General features: G+C 37.2%; 1 protein-coding gene across 1 annotated transcript in view; it reads left to right on the forward strand.

Annotated features, from left to right (window-relative positions):
• Positions 1 to 1,633: 1,633 nt before the first annotated feature.
• The window catches only part of ACAN (aggrecan), a 74,394-nt gene continuing 48,344 nt past the window's right edge, over positions 1,634 to 27,683 (forward strand). Inside the window, exons 1-3 of the mRNA XM_072402712.1 lie at positions 1,634 to 1,990; positions 25,803 to 25,879; positions 27,089 to 27,472. Coding sequence (XP_072258813.1) covers positions 25,810 to 25,879; positions 27,089 to 27,472 — 454 coding nt within the window. The 5' untranslated portion in view covers positions 1,634 to 1,990; positions 25,803 to 25,809. The remainder of the gene's footprint in view (positions 1,991 to 25,802; positions 25,880 to 27,088; positions 27,473 to 27,683) is intronic.

Genomic DNA, 27,683 nt, shown 5'->3' on the forward strand with positions numbered 1-27,683 from the left:
GGTTTACTTTAAGATCGGCTATAGAAATATTTATTGTACTTTATTCTTCCTGAAATACTTTTATGAAAAAAGACTGAAAACTTTTTAAATGAAAACGAAAAAATAAAACTTTGCTTTAATAAATAGTTATAGAGGAATGCAAATACAAAAAAAATCCCAGCAACATATTTTATTTATCATTATTATTAAAATCTGAAGAGGTTCTGTATGGAATTGTGCAGTATTGCTATAGAAACCAAACTTTCCTTACTGCAATGAACTGGTAAAAACTGATTGGTTACTATGGGTTACATTGTTTAATAAAATTTTAGCAAATGACCCCAATTTTTTTTTTTTTCTGTATCTTCCTTTGGCTTTTTGAAAAATGCTGCCTGTACCCGCCATAGATATAACTGCTAACAATAGCACACAGTTGGTTTAATTTTGTAAAGATGTTTAGGCTGCTGCAAAAGCAATTATCACTTATTTGAATCTAATATGCAATTCAAAATCTTATTGAATGTACTCTTTTTGCAAAGAATACCCAATCACGTCCAAAGAAATGTAAGAAAAGGATATGATTTTGCTTCTGTATGATTGGACGGATAAACTCAGCAGAGCGTCCCCACATTCACTAAGGTAAATGAATTATCCTTTATTAATTCTCTTTGCTAAGTGAACAGTCTAAGCTCCTTTTGTAAATCAGCCCCAATGCGTTCCCTGACTGTACAATATATGCTTATATCTAGGATCTGCCCGGATGATTTGTGTGTTCTAAAAACTCCATATAAGGATGAGAAACTATTTGGAGAGAATAAAACATGTTATCAAATGAATTTTAAATGAAGAACACTTATGTGCAGTAACTTACAGCATTCAAAAAACAGCGGTCAGTAATAAAGTGATTGGTGGCCATGTTAGGACATTGTAAGCCTTGCCAAAATAGTCATAGCTTGAATGTATAAATCTGTAAATCTGCACATTAGGACTGATTTATTAAAGCAATTTAGGTTGTTCCCTTACCATGGTGAATGATCACTTTGCAAAGAATTATCTGCTTATCTTAGTGAATGTGGTGATAATTTACTTTGCAAGGAATACTCAATCATGTATAAAGAAATCTAAAAATGTTTTTTCCTTGCACAAGATTGGATGAAGTCAGCAAAAAGTTTCATTTCATTTACTAAGCTAAGTGAAATATCGCTGAATTCACTTTGCCGATAGTCAATATTTAGGAGGCCAATAGCCAATATTCCTATAGGTATTCAGCCCTGGTGTATGCTGTATTGAAGCCGCATACTGGAAACTCTAGTTCTATATTACCTGGGGAGTATTAACCTATTAAATCCTTATTTAACCCTTTATAATTCAGTGTTGTGTGTCTTCTTTTACTAACGCAATATTGTTCTTGCTCATGTCCAGCAGCAGAATGCCTCCACTCATGGCCAGGACCCTCTTTTATATAATCATCTTAAAGATGGGACACCCCAGGGGGCAGGAACTCAGACCCACTGCCCTCAAATCCACCTACTTCTCTTCCAGCTCGCTGCCTCCGCACTGTCACCTCTGGACTTTCACCCACCTTTGCAGGAGGGTCCAGCATACTTAGTAATCAGCAGGCATTTCCAGAAGTTATCTGGAAAAAAAATTGACAGGAGGAGTCTAAAAGTCAGAGGCTGCTAAACTTGGTCTGATTGTGAAAAAAAATTCTTTCCTTCACACTCACAATACTTATACTACATCCCTGCCACTTCTCCGACTGCTGCCACATCTGCCTGCAAGGAGCCTGACACTCTACACCATTACAGGGGGATTTTTGCATTTTAAAGGTGAAAGGCTGGAAACATCTGGAGGCCAGTGAAGATAACATCATCATCATCAATTTTTATTTTCCTCCCAACAAGGAATCAAGAGACCGACTACAGCAGAAAAAAATCACTTAAATCAAAGACAAAAAGTTTTAAGCCAGGTGTATGGGACATTATTCAAAGACTGCACTGAACTTTTAAAGGTAATGTCACATTTCTGTATTACAATTGTTGAAAATATTATTGAGTAAAAAAATCAAGATATAGAAATTGATTAAAAACGATATGTTATAGCGTAAGCGAAGTTTGTAGAAATGAATAATTGATGATACTGTTCTATTGACAGCATCTTTTTTATTTATTGATTTTAGTGATATTATAATGTATTACTTAGTATTACAGTGATGTGAATGAATGAAATTCATTCATGCCTGGAAATGACTCATTGCTGGACTTTGCTGGCCAAGTTCTAGCAATGCAGTAGATTCATGCATCATGCTGTAATGAAGTGAGCAGAATAATGTTGAGTCTCAATATACCTCATCATCTATGGGATGAGCTATGAATATATACCACCATCTATGGGGACAGATCAGAATATATCCCAGAATCAATGGGGTCAGATCAGAAAATATCCGGGATTCTATGGGGTCACATCAGAATATACCCAGACTCTATGGAGTCAGATCAGAATATATCCCAGAATCTATGGGGTCAAATCATAATATACCCAGCATCTATGGGCTCAGATCTGAATATATCCCAGACTCCATGGGGTCAGATCAGAATATTTTCAACATCTATAGGGTCAGATCAGAATATATCCCAGAATCTATGGGCTCAAATTCTATCATACCCAGCATCTATGGGGTCAGATCAGAATATTTCTCCGAATCTATACGGTCAGACCTGAATATATCACAATGTCTACGGTCAGCTCTGGAAACATCCCAGCACCTATGGAGACAAATCTAAAAATTTTCCAACATCTGTGGGGTCAGCTTAGAATATATACCAACATCTATTGGGGTCAGATCTGAATAGATCCCAGAATCTAAAGGGTCAGCTCTAAACATAATCCCGCATCTATGGGATCAATCTGAGTTTTTTTCAGCACCTATGGGGTCAGATCAGAACATTCTAACATCTGCGTTGTCAGCTCTGAATATAACCCAGCATTCTGGAAAGTTTTGGCTTATTAAACATTAAATCAAAGTGTTGAGAGAACTGTTCTAAGAGTATGAGTTCCAATGTTAAGTAGCAGATAAAACAAGTTGAGACCCCTATTTATATATATATATATATATATATATATATATATATAAATATATTCATGCGTTAGGTGAAAATCATCTACATTCTTTAAACAGTGACCAGCAATTACAATGGTTGCCAGACTTGTACCTCCTGGAGATCAAATGGTTGCCATATGTACCTCCTGGAGATCAAAGGACATCACCACGTCCATACCCGTACTCAAACTGGTACTCCATACCATGCACAGTTAATTAGGACAACCAAGGCCAATGTATAGAGCGGTAATGAGTACAGTATTGAGTTTATCTTCAGCTGATGGCATTGGGTTGTTTTTACTGCTAAAGTGTGTTCTGCACCTGCAGGCAGTAGAAATAAGTGACCGTTGGTGAACGTGTGTTAGCCCCAGCCTGTGCCAATCTACGTGTAAGCTCTGTTGTATGTATTGATTTAAGATGTGCTGAAGATGCTCACAGCCAAAATCCACAAGTGTTGCTGCTGGACCTCATCCCTCTGCTTGAACAGAAGCTTTTCATGGTTCAGCGGACCTAATTGAGGGATGGTTCCACTACATGGATATCATATACGTGCTTGAAGTCACAGATACCCCCTGATAGGTGGCAGATATGGCGTTGCTTAATATAGAAATTATTATGGAGGTCATTGATCATCTAATACACATAACATGCTAAAGACTGAAGCTGATTTGCTAAAGGAGTTGGTAAATTTTACCCCAAAAATGTGTTTTCAGTTATCCAATCATATTAAAAGCAAACACTTTCACACTATGGGTATCTAATCATGAGAAGATTATTGGAATTTTTGGATTGAAAATTCTTAAATACTTCACTAAATCATCCCAATGAAACTCACATTTCTCTTGTGTGACTATATAATTTTAACAGTGCCCATAACTATCAATCCTCGTTTCTAAAATGAAAAAAATACCATTTCTATCACAAGTATATCATATGTGATTTATTAACTGATCGATGGGGAAAAGACCAATGGACATTGTCAATGCAACCAACCAGGTGTTAGTGTTCATTATGGTATTTACTCTTAACTGAATAAAAATCATTTGTGATTGGTTGCTACAGGCACATTCACTTCTAAATAGTTCCTTGTGCTGGCTGTGTAATAATACCTTGAGTAAATAAAAAATAGAATACCTGTGCAGATCAGTGTTTGCAAAACTGCACCAATATAAATTCAAATAAAATAATGGAAACGTTGTATCTAAGTTATTATAAAGGAGGTTCTGTTCCTTTTTCACTTTCTTATTAAAATAAATAGGTGTTATATTTATCTAAATCTGCCATAAATACAAATCCCTATAAAAATTTATCATAGTTCCCGTTCAGATAAATTTTGGGCTTCATTTTCTATCGGAGGGTGTGGAATGGAAAAGCCAGGTTGTATCTGGAGATTTTTTTATTGAAAGTACATCTGTACTGAAGGTGGGGGGGAGAGGAAAGCTGCTAACATACTTAGTGTAGCACTGTCTGTCAAACTTTCCATTTTCTTCTCTTGAACCTCTATATTAAGGTTTCCTGTAATGCCAGCCATTCAGTACAGAATGAATAAGTTCACCAGTGACTAGTCAAAGTGGGCATTCTATGTGGAAAATAAGGAAGCAAAGTTATTTTAGGAAGATATGGAAATAGAGCAGGGATAGAAAACAAATATTAAGGTTTTTACTGCTCTGTGCAGCAAGAATGAATTACCATTACGTTTGCCTGCAGACATTAATATCACATGGTACTTACTGCATGGGACTTACCTAGGAAAGAATACATTTTACTGCATTTTTATACAATTAAATTGTATAAATATGCAGTATTTGTACAAATATCGTCAGAACCCCTTTAGAAATTACTAAAGTTCTATTATCTCTCTGTAATGCTATTCATACAATTAGGACCAGGGGCTGTCACTTTGTAGACCTCCAGTTGGTTACAGTGCCATATTCAAAGGTCAGTTCCTAATGACTGCACTGATTTTTGTCCTGTAGATTTCCAGGCACGTTTTAAGACATTATTAGTATAAAATATGGACAGGCAATGTGAAGAAAGGATCGTCACAGCATTTTAGCTTTGGTTAAAACTAAATTTGTGCAATTTACTTTTGCAGCATGGTGCCAAATAAATAACAGACACCACATTAAATGTTATTTTACAGTATAGGTCCAGATTTGGGTTTAATATTTCTTTTGAACTATTACATAGGCATGTTCAGTATTTTAGGGGGTCTTCAAAAACTGGGAGTATGGAAAGGATTTTTCCTCACTACCGCCCCCTGCAGGGTATTCTCAATATAGTGTTTTAGAAACATGGACAGTATTATCTTGCTTTCTAACAACTTTAAGTTTTTGAAATCACAAAAAGTGTCACAAATTTTTACATTATTGGTATTTATCAGGAATCATGGCAAGTGTTATTCCCTGGAACAGAAAAAGTGTCCATATACTGCACCCTCAGCAGGAGAAGATAATGTACACATGCACACAAAATCCAAACCTTAATAACATGAACCTTAATAACAATATTATGAAGAATGAACATTATTGGACTGAAAATGTTAATTTTAATTTCTTAACTTGTAGCCTGAGTGTTATGGAGGACTAAAAGGTGATTATTTATTATATTACCACCATCAAATGGCTATGGACATGTGATGATGAACAAATGTATAGGATAATGCTTAGTTATACAGTTATAAATACCCAGATATATGGGTTCTACATAAATTAATAGCAGACCGATAAATGTATAGATAGATAGATAGATAGATAGATAGATAGATAGATAATAGACAGATAGATAGATAGATAGATAGATAGATAGATAATAGATAGATAGATAGATAGACAGATAGATAGATAGATAGATGGATGGATAGATAGATAATAGATAAATAGATAGATAGATAGATAGATAGATAGATAGATAGATAGAACATCTGCACACAATATTTAGAATGTATTATGCACAGATTTCCCTTTACAAGTGATCTCAGTGTGTTTTGTTCTTTATCTTTCCACAAGCACATAATAGATGGATACATTCTGGATTAAAGCCCTACATTTACATTAGAGGAAGAAGGAATATTTTTGGCTGCCAGTCAGTCATAACATTGAGTGTCCTGTGTCACTTGTCTGCCCCGTGTATACAAAGCATCCATTCAGAGACGTACTAATATTAGATAAATACAGCAGCCCGATGTCCTTACATCCTAACATCTGTACTTTAATACAGAACTCATTGAACAGAAGGGTGAAAAAAGTTGTTTCGCCTCCAGCACAAGCCCTGAAAATTAAAACGTTAAAAAATGCCAATATTTTGAAACAAATCATGTCTTCGTTTAAATTTCGCTCTTCTCCCTTTTTTTTCTCTGTATTACGTTTTTGCATTTTTTTTCAATTTTTTTTTTTACATTTGGTTACCACAGGATGACGCCAAGCCCACTCCCTGGTCCACCTCCCCCGTCCTCCTCCTTCCTTCTAAACAAACCAGCCTCTGTGTCTCCAATGTCCAACTTCTCACCAACAACAAAAGCTATGTTCTTCTAGCCTCTCGGACCACATAGCGTGTGCCAGCACTCTGCTACTGAGGGCCCATACAAGCCAAGAAAAGTAAAGCTTGTTTAAATGTGAGAAAGGGCGAGAGAGACAGGGACAGAGAAAATCACAGGCAGAAATGTGACCGTTAGAAAAAGGAGGGGGAAAAATAGGTTCATTGGAGCAACGGAAACCTTAAAAGTTTACTTTTGAGTAATCACTGACTGCTTGTCAGGAGCAGAACAGCCGGCCTGTGTGTGAATGGGACACAGAGTTATAAGTCCGGCTCAGTGACTCTCAATGGGCCTACAGTCCTACCTGAGCAAGACATTTTCCGCCTTATGAATGCATTTATTTCATAAGGATTACGCGTGTCATATACACATCAATTTTTTAAATGATACCGTTATTTGAAGATCTGTATGTTCCAATGAAAAAAAAAGTAAAAAGCATTCCAAAGGAAAACCGTTTTTTTTTTTTTTTTGCAAAAGCTAAAATAGGGAATTAACCAATTAGCCGCGGCCGTCGTCTGGATTAATTAGTCATTTACAAAGTGTTTTACAAGAAATGTTTCAGTAGACTCGGACAACCCTGGCAATAAGTGATGTATGTAAACCCATAAAAAAAGGTTAAAAGTGCAGTAATAAAATATTTTTTATTTTAAAAAGTAGGAATATATTAAAGTTTAAAATGAAACGTCGTCAATAAAGATTTGTATTTTACCTATCTGTTACAGTTGCATATATTTAGCTAAAGCTTTTAATTACTATTCAGTAGATGAACATTTTATTAGATGTTCATTCATTTAAATTAATAACACTTAATGATAGCTAAATGATAATTATTATATCTATAAGCCGGCTTCCCATTGAGCCTTAACACTGTTCATATTGAAAAGCTGTCAATGTACACTTAGGCAAAAATGGACATGAAATGGCATGTAATGCACTGTATTTGGTGCCTTTTAAAAAATAAATGTGTTTTAGTACGTTGCAACAAGGTGCTGTAAAATGGGGAAACCTTACCTTAATGCACGGATCTAAACGTGTCCTGATTGTTATATTATATATTATATTGTTAGATTCAGTTTTAATTCTAGCTTTGTGAATGGTGCCTTAATCAAAATGTTTTATTACATATAAGGCTTATTCTTCAGCCCAATGCGAACACTAAACAATATAGTTTTTTTGGCTCTTTAGGTGCCACAGCTATGCAGCACTTTTGGGGGTGTCGGATGGCGCATTCTGCACACCTTGGTTCTTACCACCTGAGGCTGTATGGAGGAATGTAAAAACCCTAGAGCTGAACTCCTGAATCTGCAAAAAATTTATTTGCAGCTGGATTACTTTTGCACTGTAAATGGGGGCATCAGTGCAGCTCTTCTGCTATTCAACGTTAAGGTTATGGGTGGGCCCCCAGCAACTTCACACTACAGGACTATTGCGTTGTAAGTTACGACATTGATGTTTGCATAGAGCGTCATATATAAGAGGCTGTAGGGGATCGGTCTTATAGAGGAGGAGACTATGAGAGCAAAGGTATAAGGTAAGTAAAGCTTGCAGTGTTGAGGTAGGTTCACCACACGCCAATATTTTGGCAGATCCTGAAGGTAAGCTTTAGTGGTGCACAGTGATTGATGATATGCTATTTTATTTAGGTCAGATACATACAATTTCCTATTATTTGCATATTAAAAAGAAGGCTCCCTCTACCAGTTAGTGGCCTTCTCCATGCATCCAAATGAAGAAACAGTCGAATCTCAGCCAAAGTGACAGACGAAGCATTACTAAAAAGATCCCTCGGTGTCTCTTGTAATGTTGAAAAAAAAAACAGTAACTTTGGTCCATTGCCAAAGTAGCTCACTCTAAAAAAAAAACCCTAACTTGCTGGGATGGTCCCTTGCGGGCAGATGCAGACAAGAATTCATGTCTCCTAGATACTAATCTTACTACAGCAGAATGAATTGTGATAAAATGTTGAGAATTAGAGCTTTTTGTCCATTCTATGTGCACATATCCTATATTATTGTTGTCTTTTTCAGACTAGTTTACTAAACCAATGGTCCAGTTTTCATTTTTTTTCATTGCCGGTAACCATGGTTGACCGACCATCTGCACTTGGCCATAGGGAGTCAATAGGGGCTGTTAGCGGCTCATCACCCATCCAAACTGCACCAATGCTTTTTCATTTTGAGCAAACACTGTGATAGCATTTGCTTAGTGATTAGCAACTGCCAGGGAACTGATACCCAACTACTCATGAACTAGCGCTTAAAACATGTCGCAAGAAAAACGTGGAGGCTCTCAATGCTCATATGTCTTTTGACAAATACTGGTCCATGGCTTTACATAGTGACCCTCTTGTTTGTGAGTCAGTGGTCTAAAGCATTCATGCTGAAAATGACTTCTAACCCTTCTGTGACTTTCCTGGTCTTCATATGTGTTCTGGGGTTTTGGATTAAAGTTTCGATTAAATTGGTCAGATTTACATCCAGGAAATTTGTATTGTCAAACAAGCCTACAAACAGGCTCATTTAACGGATTTTTTTTTTAAAGTTTTGTAATCATTAAGTAAAAATGTGAGTTCCTAATAAAATATATTGTTATGGTTATTACCACATTTTCTTAGTCCCCCTGTAATGTCCTACAAATGCCTATTGATCATGCCAGTAAAGTCCACCTATCACAGTTTCCTGTGTGGCAACGTTGTTGTATTGCTCCTGAATTCTGAACAGTTGTCACTCCTATATAGGCTGTCTGCATTGCAGGAGTTGTGGCTATCTGCATTGACAGTGCTGAATATGTGCTGGTAGCTCAATCAGCACTTGGTCAAACTAAGCCCCACCCACTGCTGGACCTCTTAGACTGTAAGCTCTTTCGGACAGGGTCTCTCCTCCTTCTGGGTCTGTCTGCCATTTGCAACCCCTATTTAATGTTCAACGCTGTGAAAAATGTTGGCACTATATAAATAAACAAATAAAAAATAATAATAAAGGGGTCTATCTATGATGGGTGTAGTTTATCTATTTGCTGTTTGCCTAGAGCTTAACTTTAAATGTAACAATCACAACCATGTTGAAAAAGCTCACTGGTGGTCCGTGAGAAAATTTTGGTGGTCCGCGGCTCTGGTCAGTGCAACCCCCAGTGCAGTCAGGAAATGGACCCCACTGGAGGGGCGCACCGGCCACAGCTGCGGACCATGTCCCCCATATGGATTGCAGGCTCATGGTGGTGGGTGGATTGTGTCTCTGGACACAACTCGCCCACTCTCCTGGTGGCTATGTATGGCTCAATAAACGAAGGTTCTTAGCAAAGCATTTGCTTCATCTTCTACCATGGATGAACCTTTCAAATAATTTTTCGGTCTCTTGAAACTCCTGATAAAACCAATCTGTTTGGGGTTTGTAGGGAGAAGAGTCTCCTAGAAGCCAGCATAAATAATTTTCCCCTTACAGTGGTGGCTAGAATAACAATTTCATAGACAACCTAAAACATCATGCAGTTGGCTCCACCAAGCAGCGTTGGCCTCAGAAGTAGGCAGGCATCATCCAATGGGAAGTCATTCAGTACAACAGTTTAACCCCTAACAACCTCTATAGGAAACCTGGGGTTCCACTGAGACTGGCTGTTCCAGTTTGTTCTAGTCCCTTCCACTGATTAAATTACTTTGAACTATTAAGGCTAGTTTATTAAACCAATTATTCAGTTTTCTTTTTTCGATAACCATGGTTTACTGGCCAACTCCACCTGGCCATAGGAGGTCAATAGGGGGGACACTGGCTGTACGAGGCTCTAGCCTAGGCTGATATTGGTACTGCAAGCCTATTCACTTTTTTTTTTTTTTTAGTGAATAAGTAAGTTCTAGTGCAAGTTATCCTCATTTAGGTAAGTCTAACATCAATTTCAGTGTACCAAACAGCTTCATCTCCAATCAAACAAGGTGAAACTCAGTTTCATATGAAGTCACTTTGGAGCTCTATCCATTTTAAACCACATGTAACATGAAAAATCTAAAGGTCCAAAGCTTCACTGTATGCTCACAGGATCAGACTCAATGGGCCTGATTTATTAAAGCTTTTCAAGACTGGAGAAGATACACTTTCATCAGTGAACTTGGGTGATCCAGCAAACTTGAAATTGATTTCTTAAAAGTTATTTGCTAGTTGTTATCAAATGTTTTACATTTTGGACCAAATCTATTCCAGGTTTGCCGGATCACCCAGGTTCACTGATGAAAGTGTATCTTCTCCAGTCTTGGAGAGCTTTAGTAAATTAGGCCCTATGATTAGGCTCCATATGGCAAAATGCTTGATTTCAACTGGGTTTTGGTTTGTCAGCTCTTACCTAAAGATAATAAAGTTAAGAATCATTGGATCTTCACAATTTCAGTTAGGTTTTCTGTGCATTTGAGACCCCTGGACTTATACTTCTTAGTAAACAACTGTGATTACCATGCCCATTTCCAGACCCCATATCTGTTTATATATTTATAGTAATCCTGAAGAGTGGTTTCTGTGAAATAGAATATAAAGCTCCAGTTTTGGTTTAGGCACCCTAATCACCAAAGCAGGATACAGACTGCAACAAGGACTTCACCTTCCTCACTCAACAAAGAAATAAACTTTGGCAGGAGTTGAGCTTTGTATTACACAAATAATTAGCAGCATTGGTTTATATTTCACCAGAGATACTTTTGAAAAGTCAAAGTAGAGAAAGGAAATTTAAGAATAGGGCTGTGATCACAAATGTGTCGTACTGCTTTTGTTTTGTACCACTATGCTTTGTGACAAAATTGATAAATGTTCTCTTGGTGTTCAAGGCTAAATCTTCAGCTAGCAGGCAAACGTTGACTTCAGGTGCACATATCCAGCATAAATATGTACAAATGTAACCATATTGTGTTACTGAGAATTTAACTCATTGCTACTTAAATGCTGCTATGAGATAAAATTATGAAATATTATATAGGAATCCTGACTTATTACATCAGAACTCAGATATTTGTATAGGAATTCTGACTTATTATTTCAGTATACAGTGTACAAAATTCTAACTTACATATACTTTAGTAAAGCTACCCACATGTTCTCAGCATTCCCTATGTCTAACACATGCTTACCTTTCCTCCGGGAGCTAGGGATGAGCTAGTCATCTATGTTCATCTATAATTTGATTGCAAATGAATTAAATAGAATCAGGCTTTAAAATTTGACTTCCCAGCAAATTTCATTCATTTTCGTCATAAAATTATCGCAAGGTCCTTCTCTCTTTTCTTTCTGGCCAACCAGAAACGTCTTTTTCTGTAATTGCAGGTGCTAGTATCAGTTTTACAAAAATTCTTAAAACAGAGAACAGCTATATGAAATTCAACATTGCTGTAAAATGTATCCTGTGAGCCCATGCCTTGATTCCAACTGAAGGACACCTGTAAAACAGAAATTCTACAGTGTGGTTCCTCCAGGTGCAGAATAATGGGCCTGATTTATTAAAGCTCTCCAAGGCTGTAGAAGACACACTTTCACCAGTGAACTTGGGTGATCCAGACAACTTGGAATGGATTTGTTAAAGCAGAAGTAATCTGAACAAAAAAAATTAACTCACCTTTACTTTCACAGATCTATTGATCCATCTGGAGGTCCCAGTATCCTTTGCCAGAGGCCCTGCCAGAGGCCCTGCCATCTTCTTTGGCCTTCTTCCTTCTTCTTCATACGTCACCCGATCTCGCACTGCGCATGCGTGAGGGCACGGGGGAAAAAAGTGCCGATCCTACTGCACATGCGTGAGATCAGCAAATTTTTTTACCCGTTGTAAAAGAGGCTCCTCCTGCGCATGCCCGATCTCAGATTATGAAAGCCCTATTTACTTCTGGAAATGTTCGGCCAATCAAAAGTATCCCATGTATCGCCCATAGCCCTACATAAGGCATTGCTGGGACATTTATAGCCTACATAGAACTTTACTTTACACCTTACTGTTGATAGGAATGTTGGGGAGTGGGGAAAGAAGAAATTACTGGAGAAGACTAAGGCTACATATGTGCACCAGATACACCCAAGATGTGATCTCAGACAAACATCTAGAGTGTGCACAGCAGTCGCCCAATGCCATTTAGTGATGTGCTGCAACAGATTACTAAAGAATAGGCTGGGGATGAGTGCCGTAATTTCCCTTGGGGAAGAATGCTGCGGGACGCTTGCTGCTCCTCCTCCCCTATCCCCTCTCCATAGAATTAAACAGAAATGGTTATAAAATGCTCATACATTCTAGCGTTACTAAAAACAATCATAATAATGATAATTTCAAGTGACAAAAATGGGATATATGTGTATGCCATAACCTTAGGTATAGTAAGTGGGAAAAGGATTAATTTATGTCTACATTTTACAATCTGATTTTACAATATTGCTTAGATCTATACATTCTCCTACACTATGGCAGTAAGTAATGAAAAGTGGTGCATTGGAAAACAGAGCCCTTACTATTTTTATTATCATGCAAATAAATCTGGTTCAGGCTGAATTTTATTTTATTTTGTTTCACTTTGAGCTGCTTTTATTCTACTCTTTCCAGTTTTTCCCTGTAAATCTGTTTCATTCTCTATTGAAATTAAAAGTTAATTCTCCCTACATATTTTACCAATGCAATTTATATTAGTTATAACTGCCTTAGCCATGAGTATGCCAGATGTAAACCTTAAATTAGGTTGTTCACAAAATGTATAAAATGAAATTCTTCCTATTTTAGGCCTAAAATAATGCACAAGACACAAGGGGCAAAAAAAACACATTGCCAACAGAATATTTTTGTTCAGAATAGTGAGAGTTTTGTATGTTTAAAACTGTCTGCTGCTCGGAACAAAATGGTTTCATTTATAGGGAAGGATCTGTATTTACGTTCAGTCTCAAATTAATGCAGGAAGGAAAGTGTTGGAATGCCAGTATTGCAATGGAAAGACCAATGTCTACATGAAACAAGGCAAGGCAGTGGGGAGGAGAAGACTGACCAGCTCTACCAAAATTTCATACTTTTATTCCAGTGTTTTACATAGAAAGAGAGAGATATCTATTCCACAGCTAGAAACAAGCAGCTGTTTTTTCATTTCTAATAATAAACATAAAGAGATCTCATGTTTCCTTCATGGTGATGAAAGGAGACTGTAGGGCACAGCATTTCCTACGTATTCAGAGTTCATTGGAAAGTGTCCCAGTACTGTTCTTTCTTTATCATAAAACATTGCTATATGAATATTCATATGATCCTAGGAATACACAGACCAAACAGAATTCTAATTTACTGTTGGGAATTGGAATGGTCAGTACATCTGAATATATTTTGGCTTTGGGTGGATGTTACCACAATCATCTAATATGTTTTGAGAACCATGGACGTAGCATCTGTACATGAGTGAGTTCACCTACATGTAAGGTCTCTACATGACGAAAAATCCAGGTGGAGGAGACGAATTCTACAGCAGGGGGGAGTAGACTCAAAAACTCCATCTTCACCCTGGAATCCTAATGGAATCCATCTCACCTGTAGTTGTACTGTGCTGGATAAATAAAGTAATTATTACTGTTCCTGAAGCAAATTCAACTTTGACTCCCAATGTGGATAATCGCCAAAAGCCTTGGTTTTTCAACTGAACAATAGGAACCTGAAATATCTCTATAGCTGAACTACAGCAATACTTTCCAACTTGCAGAATTAACTAAAGTGAAATATGTACAACTAAATTAGTTTCGAGACCAGATGCATTTCACTAGTTAGGCTAATATGTAAGCCTGGAGGCAGAGATTTTAGGTCCATCACAATGGGCATAACCCACCCTTGGTTTCATTTACTGAATAACTTTTTTATCGTATAAAAAAAGGAAAAACATCAATTGGTTCTATTATATCTATTCATCGTCCCCTGAGGGAGCCCAACTGGTGAAACGCGTCATGACCAATATCAAACGTATAACACCTCTGTTTTTCCTGTCTGGAACCAACTTACAATAACGCCATATAGGAGGAATTTGTTTAGCATTAAGTCCTACCAACCCCCACTGGACAAAATGAGCTTAGGACTACACATATGAGTAAAACTGTAATTACATATGTGTTCTACTTATTGTAAATTGCTCATCAATATATTTTGTGCCAAAAAACCCTACTACTAATTTTCTCTTTCCTTCTATAGTTGTTTATCATTTGAAAGGTAGGCATTTATTTAATAACTCCACATATTGGCACCAGCCAACCCGACTGTCCTGAACTCACTCTTTTACGTGTTGGATTTTATTCCATTTAAATGTGAATGGCAGGCTGTCAGATCTGACCTTATAATAAAGAAGCTAGGATTTCTCTGTTTGTTATGTGAATTTTGAAGATGAATTTCTCTACAATGCCCATAGATTACAGAGTTTGATGAGGACTTATTGCATTTACTGCTTGTTCAGAATAAGTAAATACTTTAATGTTCATGATCCGGACAGAGATCCCATTTTTGCAGAGAATACATCTTAGAGACTCTTGTCAAGTGACTATCCAAGTCCAAATTTCAGATTGATCAATCAAAAAGCGAAATACGCATTTCCCCTTTATTTTGTATTTGCATGTCAACCTCATTTTCACTGGCTTAAAACTTAACCGCAATTAAGGGGTAACTGACTTGCCAGAAGGGGTGGATATATCACCCCACCTGCTTTGCTGCTTAACTCACAGATACATACACACTGCCATGTCCACTACAGCTTCCATCTTCCTCACCATTGTTGGCCAGCCAATGGGCAGCTAATGAAGATGTAGTTCTTGCATATGTCACTTAATCACTGCAGCTTTTTACTGATGATAAAATGTAAAAACAATCACAGGCTTTTGCTAGTAGAACAGGTTACAGAAAAATGTTGTGTGGGGTGCTGCCTTTGGTAAACCATAATAACGTATCTTGCTGTAGTTAACCAAAACACAGCAGAAATTCTGTACATTTTGCAGTAAGGGACAGTTTTTCGAAAAAGACATGAACAAGATGTCCGAACACTTCCTTTACTTTATACCAAGGTCCGCAGAAGTCATGGAACAAAGATATATATAAATATATATGAACCTGAATAAAAAGTTGAAGTCATTCACCGACCCACACAAGTCTGACAATTAGTCTTGGGCCAACTTCTTTATATTTACTGAAATGTGAAATATAACCTACAGCACAGCAACTACAGGTGCCTATCAAAGTTAAGGTTCTCTGACGCATCCCATTACTGGGAATACGTTCCTTGTTAGGTGAAATTTTATACAAGGAGCCCCATGGCACAGGCTGGTATGGAAAAATTATTTATCTCTGACAGGTACCTTCATTGATCTCGGTTGGTGTATTTTGGTCGGCTTCTTAAACACAGAGCGAAAACTAAACTGTTTGTTACAAATAATAATTAAACCCAGCATGTTCCCATAGACTCAGAATGTTGCATTTTATTTTGTCTGCTCAGAGCTTCACTGGACTCTACAGTGCACAAAACAGAAGCCTGTAGAGATGGATTGGATGATTGTGTGGTATCTAAACTGTAGGGAAACTAAAAGCTAAATTTGTAAAGCCAGAGATTCAGTTTTTAAAATATTCCAAAAAGCCACAAATAGAAGTTTAGAGCTCAAAGATATTTAAGGTGCATTAAAACTAAAGAAATGCAAAATCTTTCAGTTTGTTTTGGTAAAAAAGTAGCTTCACTGTAAAAAAAAAGCCTGTCTCTTGCCATCTGCTTGAAGCAGCAAGCCCTCCGCAGAAGTCCAATCACCCTCAACCACCCGTCCTATATAAGAGCTTCTGCTCTAATTTGGTTTGCATTGCCAGTGCTTAGGGACAAGGATTTTCAAACATTTTTAGTATTTCTTTAAAAGACAGCAGTGCATTCAGACTATTTTCACACCCACTGTGGGAACTGGCATTCCCAGGCGCGAGGAGAGGGGGGTGCAGCCGGTACATCGCATGAAGCTCCAGGGGGCCATGAAGCCCAACGCATCCCATAATTTTAATCATAATTTGAACATTTATTTCTTTAAATAATTTACTGTAGTCAACGCTTTCTGAGAAACCGCAAATTCGAGAAAGTGGACTAAGTATTGGGTCTGATCTAGCAAAACAGAATAATTTTGATTATGTAATTTAGAGTTTTGCCAGGAAAAAGGCTAGGAAAGCACCTTTTTTCGCAGACAATAAATACTATTATATACGTCTTTTACTATTATAAAATACATTACTAATACATTTATACCTATACATACTTATCTAAATGTATCAATGTAATCTAAGATTGTGAGAAATAAATATTAATATACAATAGTAATACAATTCTGTATTAAGGGCCCACACACTTTGTAGCGGGGCCCAGATTTTCTCTCGGCGTCCCGGAGCATTTCCATGGAGCTCCATAAAAATCCATGCAGCACCATGGTGACACCGGCACCACTGCACTGGTTCTTAAAGAACTGGCATTTGCACATTTTATAGTGAGCATTATCCAGCAGTACAACAGTGAACAACTCACTGTTGCTCCATTCATTCTCAATGTGCTGTCATGGGTGGGAAAGCAGTTCCCGACATAAGAATTTCATAACCACACTGCAATCTCACTGCCAATCTGAACAAGTAAGGTATGGTTAGTAAATGACTGTTTTATGAAAATATTGGCCTGTTTGTGGCCCCCGAAGTCTGGAGTTTGAGATATTTATTTTTCTACTACATTTCCCTGCCATACTTTTCCCTGGTAATTATTACACCAATATTCATGAAGCAAAAATGTAAAATAAATTAAAAATTGTGTATTATTTCCTTTCAAAAAATCTGCTACTGTCTATATCATATGAAAACATATAATGGCATGATCCGTTTTTATAAAGAATAAAGCGATAGATTGTGTAAGGTACTTTTGTTCCTGGACAAGTAATCTGGATTTAAAGCTTCATTGTAAAGTTTTACCCTATGCTGAAAATATGTGTGGTTGAATCCCAAGGGCCATGGCTCCTGACCCATAGTCTGAAATGTGCATTGTGTGTCCATCCCCCTGGCTGCACCATAGCACTTCCTAACATACCTCTCTTCTTCCTGTGACACATTTAAAAGAGCCTTTGAGTGGCATTTCCTTTCCCATATAATACTTTTTCTCTTTAATTACCACCCATGATATCCTACCACAGTGCTTGACCTATCCAATATAATTAAAGCTGGCACATACTAAGATCACTGTTCTATAGAAACATTGGATAAACCTCTTGTATCTTCCTCCAATCATTTCCAAGTAATTAACAATAGAAAATCTGTAGGTATAGCGCTTTCTTTTGAATGTTCAATGCTTTAGTAAAAGCTGCTGGTTATAAAAAGTCAAAACATCCGAGCACATCTTAGTTTTGCAAGAGAACCTGCATCAAGGTGATTTGCAGATATGCTCAAACTGCAGCTTTTACATTGGCCAGAGCAACTGATTGGTATGTTCCTTTTTAATGGGTTTTGAAACCTTTTATTAAAATATATATCTCCCATGATTTACTGCAGCTTATAAAGAAGACTTTGGGTCCCTTTGGTAAACCCATAGGGCCTGATTTATTGAAGCTCTCCAAGGCTGGAGACCATACACTTTCACAAGAGAAACTGGGTGATCCAGCAAACCTGGAATGGATCTGTTCCAAATTGAAAACAATTGCTAACAAATCTATTCCAGGTTTGTTGGATCACCGATGTTCATAGATGAAAGTTCATCTTCTCCAGTCTTGGAAAGCTTTATTAAATCAGGCCCATAGTGTTAAGTAAAATCATAATAGGCAATTTCAGTACAGAAGCCAAGCATGTATTATTGTGAAAGGCAGAACATTAGGCTTAGGTTTTTGTCTTTACTTACTTATCTTTACTGGTCCATGTGTGACTATAATCAATTTATTATTTGCCAGAGCCTGTGCTGAACCAGCTGTACAAGCATTTATTTTAGTTTCTGCTATTTCCAAATTTTGCCCTCTTCAGTTTTGTTTTTTTTTTTGAGTTTTTGCAATGGGCACAACAAATAATTTATAAAATCTATTTTTGCTATCCATATAATCATATACTGAGTATTCAGCATTCTGCTGGTAACTTTGTTTTTAAAATTTTATTTTTCAGTCATTAAAATGTATCCAAGTAGACACACCGCACAACCTCCCCATGTCACAATACTTTCTTAATGAATAACCTATCACTAGGGTCAAGCACTGCTACACAAAGGGCAAAGTTAGAACTTGCACAAAAACTATCACAGGCTTATTCAGTGTTTGCTGCTATGGCACTGGCGTTCTTGTAGTTTCCCATTTTAACACATTTTCCAAGTCAACAGGACAGTTGAAACATTTTCATTGCTATGTTTTTATTTCTGCTTCAAATGAACAACCAAAAATGGTCCTCATTACAATATTTCCCAAATATCTTTACAAAAAGAAAATTATATCTGAGAATCCCACCCAAGCTCAGGGCTCAGGGCAGTGGGTGGGTTATGTCTCTAAACACAACCCACCCATTCTCCCTGGGTGGGTTCTGGCATCATGATGTCACTATGGGGGGAGGTTTCTTCCCCTTTGAGTGACACACTCAAAATGCAGAGTCTCTGCATTTAGTGGTTTGCGACGTGCAAAAGTTTGTGGACCACTGGTCTACAGGACTTGGGGCGGTCTGGAGAATAAGTCTTCAGAGAGACAATGTACAGTTGGTTGGATGGCTTCCTTTTCAATGAAGAAGAGCCTATTGTTAGTGTGTTTCGGCTGCTTGTAAAGGTAAGTATGGTATTCTTAGCTGTTTTAGGTTTTTAAATCTTTCGTGTAGCATTTCATGGTCATTTGTCCAATCATTTGCTTCCAGAGACTTGAATGGGGACCTGCTAAACACTTGTCAGAGATTGATATATATTTTTGATGCAAAAAAAATTATAAGGCTCCATTTTCTTGAGATAGACAATTGCTGCTTCTATAGCAGCGGTCACCAACCAGTGGTCCACGAAAAGAATTTGGTGGTCCACGGCTCTGGCTGGTGCAACCCCGAGTGGGGCTCAGGGAAGTGGGCGGGCTGTGTTTCACGACACAACCCACCCACTCTCCCAATGCAGGCTCAGGTCTGCGATGGCAGAGTGGGTGGGGTTATGGGGGGTATGATGTCACTATGGGGGAGGATCCTTCCCTTTGATTGACAACCGGCTCTCTGTGCATGCGCGGTCAGGAGCCAGTAATTTTAGTGGTCCGTGGGACCAAAAAGGTTGCCGACCGCTGTTCTATAGCACAATATAAACCTTCTGCTCTATTCATTCTCTGAACTGTTCCCCAACAAGCTAGATAAACATTGATGGAGCCTCATAGAAGTAAAGATTGACTCAGGCAGTAGAATTGATGACTTGATGATCTAAGGAATTTTTGAACAGTGGTTGGTTTAGGTTAGATTTTGGAAGGGGGATAGGGGAATAGGGCTCCTTTACAGTATAGAACCAAGTCACCTCCCTTCCCCAGCCTGCCAACTGGATAATAAAGAAATGAAAATTATCTATATCTTTTCATGTCAGCATTTTTTAACATGTGCACTACAGGACCCCTGATTGCCTCCTAGTGCTCCATCTCTCAGTGCAGCTGTATAGGGTATCATAAGGGACTCATACATGGAGAAGGACTTGAACCTTTTCAGAACTATTGGAGATTAGTCAGTAAGTTAGTAAATTCATATATCTATGACTGAGGCCATTTTGAGTGAAACACATCAAAGTGGGTGGATCTTCACTGGGTACTTTACTTGTCCAAATCAAGGTCCATAATGTTTTTTTTGGATTCGATCGTTGGTGCGGCTCAGCTTTTCTTTGCCAGCCTTACATGGACACGCTCCGGACTTACCTGCACCCAGGAAAGGAAACATTAAGCCAGATAAATTAAAGCTGTCCAAGGCTGGGGAAGATAGGCTATCATGGATAAACCTGGGTGGTCCAACAAACCTGAAATGATTCTGGATTTGCTGGACCACCCAGGTTCTCCCATGATAGTCTAGCTTGATAAATCCGCCTCTTTGGCTCAAAAGGCTTTGAAACAGGGGCACCAATTCTTTGGGTCAATAGATAATGTCAGCACTCGAAAAAAACAAGACCATAAACCATTAGACATTGTAATGTCTGCAAGAACCCATGTGTGTCATCCCCCTTGCAGAGAGACCAAAAACAAATTGTGAACAAGGATATTTTACTCTGAATAGGACACATGGTAATTCCAAATATTTTAAGTGCTGTTTCTATGTAAATGTGTATTTTTACTTGATAAATAATAATTTCCTTATGAAAGAATTATTGCTCTATTATCGTACATATAGTCTGCATGTCTCCATGGAAACAAATCATTGTCCTTATCCATGGTTAGGTTTTGTGTTCGTAAAAGCAATTTCTCTTTTATATCAGAGCTTTAACAAAACATTTACCAATGTGTTTTTAATATTGTAAGATGTTCTACTAAAAGGAATCAGGGAATGGGAATTGAAGAAGCCTACTGGTAAAGATTATTTTTAGTTGGTGTTGCCAGGTCCCATCCTGAGAGAATTTCAAAAAGCTGCATTGCGAGACCAAATGTGAACAATTCTTTACTTTGAGATTTGGAACAGACAGGGCTGATTTACTAAGGTTGTAGGCTTGTTTGTCACTGGATTCCCAACCTTTTGACAGGTCCATAGTGATAAAGGTTATCCATTTATCTATCTATCCATGGTTATCCATACATTTTTGCTCATGTTATTTTTATCTGTGCTATTATTTCTCAGAAATATTCTGTTGAATTAAAACTGTTAAGCAAAGTCAGATTTTTAGTTAATATTGAATTTTTGTTGATGGGTGCCAACTACTTTGGGATGGGTGTAATTTTGTATTTATTTTAGAGACAATTGTGGGTTTTTCCCTTTTTTATTAATGGGTACTTACAAGTTTATTCATATATATGTATATTTTTTAAGTTATAAAATAATACAATGTATAACAGACTGAGCTCTCTTCCTCAACTTAATATATTATTTTACATCATAGTCAATGCCAATGTATTTTCCAGTCTTTCTTTGTATTGTGAAGGACATTAGGAACTGGTAGGTGTGGGGATTGAATCTGTGCCCTACAGTGCTAAGCCTACCTAGGCACAAGGATGGGGAACATCAAGTAGACAGCTTTGTCCATGGGACATGTAAAAGAGTACTGTAGAGTAAATATGGTAGTTTGCAGAAATAAGTTGGTGATCCTGAGTAGGGCTGGCTGTATAGGTAAATTTAACAACCAAGTGGGATGTTATACAAATGCTAAAGTACTGGTGCCTAGAAAGTACAAAGAGTGGGAGAAGAGTTCTGGAATGTTTCTGGTTGCATTGGTGGGAGGAGGGGAGTTCAGAAGAACGCTGGGGTGTGGCTGGTTGCAATAGTGAGAGACGATTTTAGAATAATGCTTGGCTATAGCTGGTTGCAGGGGTGGGGGTAAAATTCAGAAGTATGCTGGTTGTGGCTGGTTGCAATGATGGGGGGAAAATTAAGACAAATGCTGGGATGTGGCTGGTTGCAATAGTGGGAGGATATTTAAAAAGAATGCTGGGATGTGGCTGGTTGCAAATATGGGACAAAAATTAGGAAGAATGCTGGGATGTGGCTGATTGCAATGATGGGAGCAGAATTCAGAAGATAGAAGGGGTGTGGCTGATTGCAGTTTCCGGTATTTTTTAAAATTGATCTTTAAACCTAAATAGGCCTATACAATAACTAACCTCTGCAGCTACAAACACTGTACAGTAAATAGTTTCCAAAGCTTGCAGAGAAGTTTCTCAGTTTTACTTTGATTTTCCCTCTGGTTCAGCCAGCATTGAGTTGGCAATGTATCAGGCATCTAATGCAGACACAGAACATTTTTTCAGGAAGAGCAAAGAGAGGGGAGTGTTGAGACCAGACTTCTGTTGTGAAGTTTTAAAATTAATTGTAGATGCAGTCACTGTGGCGCAATTTACCTTAAAAGTTCACAATAAAAATGACAAAGTTTTTTTATTGTTTTCTATGTCCTTGTTAGGGAGGTACACTTTTTCTAATGGTCCTAGTAAAACAGATAGATAGATAGATAGATAGATAGATAGATAGATAGATAGATAGATAGACAGATTCTTCTAGTAATTCTTCATGATTTATAACCATTTAGTGGTGTGTAGAATTGTATATGTGATGGTAGATTAGATAGATAGATCACAAACTAATTGTTAGCCAATGATTTTGACTGAAAGCTCATTTTTAACTTGTGGTTGCTTTTAACACTGGTCAAGAAGCAAAATCAATCTATGATTATTTTTAACACCACTTTCTAAATGACATGATTCATCATTTTAGGAATAACTTTGAAAATGTACTTTTTGAGGTAAATTATAGACAAATGTGACATTTAACAACCCCATATTTATTGCTACATTTATAGTAGCTTTCTTCATATTTCATTTGGACCTGTCACCCTTACATGCAAAAATAATTGTCTAAAATATCAACCTCTGTTGTTTTTTTTTCATTTTCCTTTCACTGTACACTAAATGGAATTAGCCAGAAATGGACAGGGATGGATTCAAAGTACAAAATAAAATGGGAAATGTTTAAATAGAACACAGTTTTAAAAAATATACAAAAGATATCAACAATATATAAGTATGGAATATACAGTATATGAACATAAATGGTTGATTAGGCTGTGCAATTCAGATATTAGGATATATTGTACAATCCTTTTTCTACAAATCCTAAAAATAATGACTGAAAGCTATTTTATAATGTGGCTAGACAACAATATATAAACTATACTCCTTTTATGGGTCAAATACAAACATGACAAGTTTTAGGTTGTGTTATTTGCTCTCTTTTTTTAGGAAAGGATTATAGTGTTATTTTGTATTTATAATGCACATATTATTGTCATATTATGCAGTGTGTAAATTTTATCACTAACTGTCTCCTAGAGAAGCTCACAATCTGATATACTTATCATAGTTTTAGACCAAATTTTGGGGATGTCAGTTAACCAACCAGTATGTGTTTAGGTTGTAAATGGAAATAGGAGCAGTTGGTGAAAAACCTACACCAAAATGGAAGGAATGTACAAACTCTTTGTGGATATTGGAAAATCTTGTCTTTTTATATTTATGTTTGGCAAACTAAGCCTGATATTCAGTGTTCAAGGGTCTCTTTCAATAAAGCAAATTTGATTGCTCTCATTCAGTCTTGACCGTTGCAGCAGTTAAGACAAGAAGGTGAGGGGCTTTATTCTTTTTAAGAAAAAAGTTTTAAACTCCCTTCCCAAAAAAACAAGGTAATAGGTCACTTTAACATGTGGTAGATATGTATAACTGGTTATTAAACCATCCTACCAGGTACATATATACTTATTTATGGTAAAGAACTATGGCCAGCCTACATAGATGGACCAGCATTTGGAAGGCTTCTAATATAAGCCAGACTTTTAACTAACTAAAAGGGGGAGCACAGGGCAACCATGTGTATTGGAGGAAACTTAGAAAAATAGAAGGGAAGCTGACAAATTTCATAGGGAACAATCAGAATGAAGTTGGAAACAGCCCTCCAATTCCGACTGATAGCTCTTTAATCAGTCTTACCCTTTGCTTTTTTATTATTATTATTAATATTTGGATGTTTCTGCAGCACCAGGGCAACAAATTGAAGAACTTTGGAACCATTTAAAACTATTATGCTGCAGTAATGCATGCCATGTTCATCAGTGTGCTGGGAACCATTGATAATAAATAGTATTCAGCAACAATAAGACAACGCACCCATGCTGCAGCATGCCAAAATAAAGGTCAGGTGTGGTTTTTAAAAAGAGTAGACTGTCCTTGTTCAATGTATATGCGACCACTGGAGGTCCGTGAGAAAATTTTGATTGTCCACGGAAAAATTTGGACATTATTTGCAATTTTTATGTTTTATTAATAATAAAACAAAAATAATATTCAAATAAATTCTTATATTCTGAATGACAATTTTCTCATTTATATTGCACAAAATTCATTAACTGTACTAGAGACGGAAAAACAAAGGAGGCGCAGCGTGATGTCAGTGTTGTGTTAAGTTGTTATGAGACAACCATTGCCAAGCCGTACGCTTCAGTATTGTTTCCACCATTACAAAAGTCACCCAGCTCTGCCAATACCGATTCCCATCTGATTGTTTTATTTTATTTGTTTATTTCTCAGATGATCTTTTAGGTAAGTATGACCTTAGCTGTGCATTTTTTTTAACTGTAATATTTAATGGCATCAAATACTTTGATAACTATCATTTCTTGTTTGGTCTTAGATTGGAATGAAAAAAAACCAAAATGAGTGAAAAAAAGCAACCAAATATTTGCATTTCTTTAGTAACACCGAAGATAATGCAAATAATGATAATAGTAACAATAGTAATACTTCACTTAACTGTGAGCTGATCAGTGAATCAGAGCCGCCACAGTCCTTGTCAGGCAGCATTAGGAAGATTATTATTTTACAAATGTATTTATCTTTTTTAAAAAAAATTCATATTAATGGTCCACAGGATTTAAAATTATGAATTTAGTGGCCCTTGAGGTGTGAAAGATTGGCGACCGCTGACCTAAAACACTGCAACATGTGTGTTATGGCACAAATGTAAACTCAGCTGAAGTATTTTAGTAGGTAACTGCCACTCGAAGGGGGTAGGGGGACATTTTAGGCAAATAAGAAGTTATGCTATCAGGCACTGAATTCAATAATGTAAGATCTGTTCTTTTGACACAAATAATTATTGCATCCAAAAACTGACTGGCTACTGTTGATTTTGCCTTTTTTCATACTGACAATTAAATTAACACATATTACACAAACTGATACCATCAGTTGCTTGTTTCACAACTGAAAACTATATTTGATTATTTGGTAAAAATTATATTAATTGTGCTTTAAAACTTAAGAGAGATAATGGAATACCTTTTAATAGGAGATATTCCATATTACAGATATACTTCTATAGTATGACTGGCACATCAGCGTATATAAACTCGAATGTTCTTGATCTGTTGATCTTGGAGATTTTTTTTCTGTCTCCAAGTTCTTTCTCAAACCTAAAGCTGCACAAACAGTAAATGAATACATTGTATACCTTGGAAATGTTACAAAAAATAATTTTTTTACATACATACATGTTTTATTTATTTTACAGGTAAACTATGACCACTTTACTATTAGTGTTCGTGTGTTTGCGTGTCATCGCTGCAGCAATATCTGTGGAACTTTCAGGTGAGCTCCAAATTACCCTGGTTTATTCTCTTCTAAAATCTTAATTGTTTTGTATTTAAATATAGGCATGTTCACAATGGTCATGAGGTAGTGATGTGATTACTGTTTCTTCATGCCAGTGAACTGCTTCTTCTGGGGAGACGCTACATGTATGGCGGCCCCATACTGAATGAATGGGGGCAGCATTAGGCCGTACCACTCACTGCCGCCAGCTGTCAGATGTGCAGTCACTGGTTCTTTACAAACCAGCACTGCAGTGTGGGTAACTGAGCAAGGTGCCAGCTGCCAGGAGCTGTGCGGGATCACTTGATCCCCAGGCAAATCTGAACATATCCCAATATTTGCCCCCTTTTTATTTTAGCATTTTAACACAATGAATTGGTGACTCTATAAAGCTTAGCTCTAGGGTGAAATAAAACAAAATACACAATAATTATGCTAAATACATATTACATTTTCCATACTTAATGTACATTAGCCAACTTAATGTAATTTTTCAAATATTTATTGGTATCAGCCTCTTGAAAAGCTAAACTGGGAAAGGAAAAACTTGGAGCCAATTAGACTCTGCTTCATGCACATGTGCTAATGAAAGATATGATCTTATGAGCAGAGATCATAGTAAGGAATTAGTTTATTAGTCTAGTAGGATGCTAATACTGGGGGGGTGATTTAGCTGTATTGTCTAACAGCAGTTTAGAAAAGTGTAGTCACCGATCCGCTGTCTGGCAACACTCTAGCTGGACTCTAGCTGGACAAAGTTAGAAATTCTTTGGCCAGTTAGTTCCCATATGTATATTCAGATAGAACACTGCAAAGTCTGGAGGCTGATGTGCCAGGCAAAACTTCCATCCGGCCTGGAACCACCAAAATTTTCTAAACAACAAGCTCATTATTGGCAAAGCTCAAGACTGTCCCACCAGGATACCATTGATAGAGAGGGGATCATGGCATAACCTAGTAATTAGACTAAAAGTGATTCCTCAGCTGTCATCATGTAACTTTCTAAATGGAAAGTAAGGCAAGTTAAGCTTAATTAACAGACTTGCAATGCTGAATAAGATGTCCCCATGCTCCTAGCCCTCAATCGTAAGCCTGTCTGTTAATCTAGATCTCCAAAAATACATGTGTGACCTATAGACAAATAGAAATTTCTCCTAGAATGCTTATTTTACAAATAAAAAATGTATGTGTTTTATGGATTTTCAGACCATGCTAACACACTGAGTGTGAGTATTCCCAAAGAGGCTCCTCTGAATGTTCAGCTCGGACAATCCATCACCATCCCCTGTTACTTCATCAATGCTGTGGAGCATTTGACAGTGGCCCCCTCAACAGCACCATTAACACCTAGGATCAAGTGGAGCAGACACAATAAAGGACGTGAAACAGTCTTATTGGTGGCCAACGATGGTCAAATCCGTATCAATGAAGCCTACAAAGGACGTATTTCCTTACCAAACTATCCTCTTATCCCTACTGATGTCAGTCTGGAAATTGTAAACCTGTTGTCCAGCGATGCCGGAACCTACCGCTGTGAAATAATGCATGGAATTGAAGACAGTCAAGATACCATAGAACTCAAAATAAAAGGTAATACTGACTGACCTACTATTAAACCTTTTATTGATTATACTAACGATCAGTTTGTTGAAGATTACAGAGCCTTCAAAGTGTGGTACCAAATGCTTCAGAGATGTCGAAATCACAAAGGAAAATTGTATAAAACAGTCAGTTGGGCTAAAAGTTTGATTTACAGCTTTTCAAAAGTTTATTTTACTATTAGAAAGGATGGGTATGGGTC

The sequence above is a fragment of the Pyxicephalus adspersus genome, chromosome 2, assembly GCF_032062135.1.
Source record: "Pyxicephalus adspersus chromosome 2, UCB_Pads_2.0, whole genome shotgun sequence".
Taxonomy (NCBI): domain Eukaryota; kingdom Metazoa; phylum Chordata; class Amphibia; order Anura; family Pyxicephalidae; genus Pyxicephalus; species Pyxicephalus adspersus.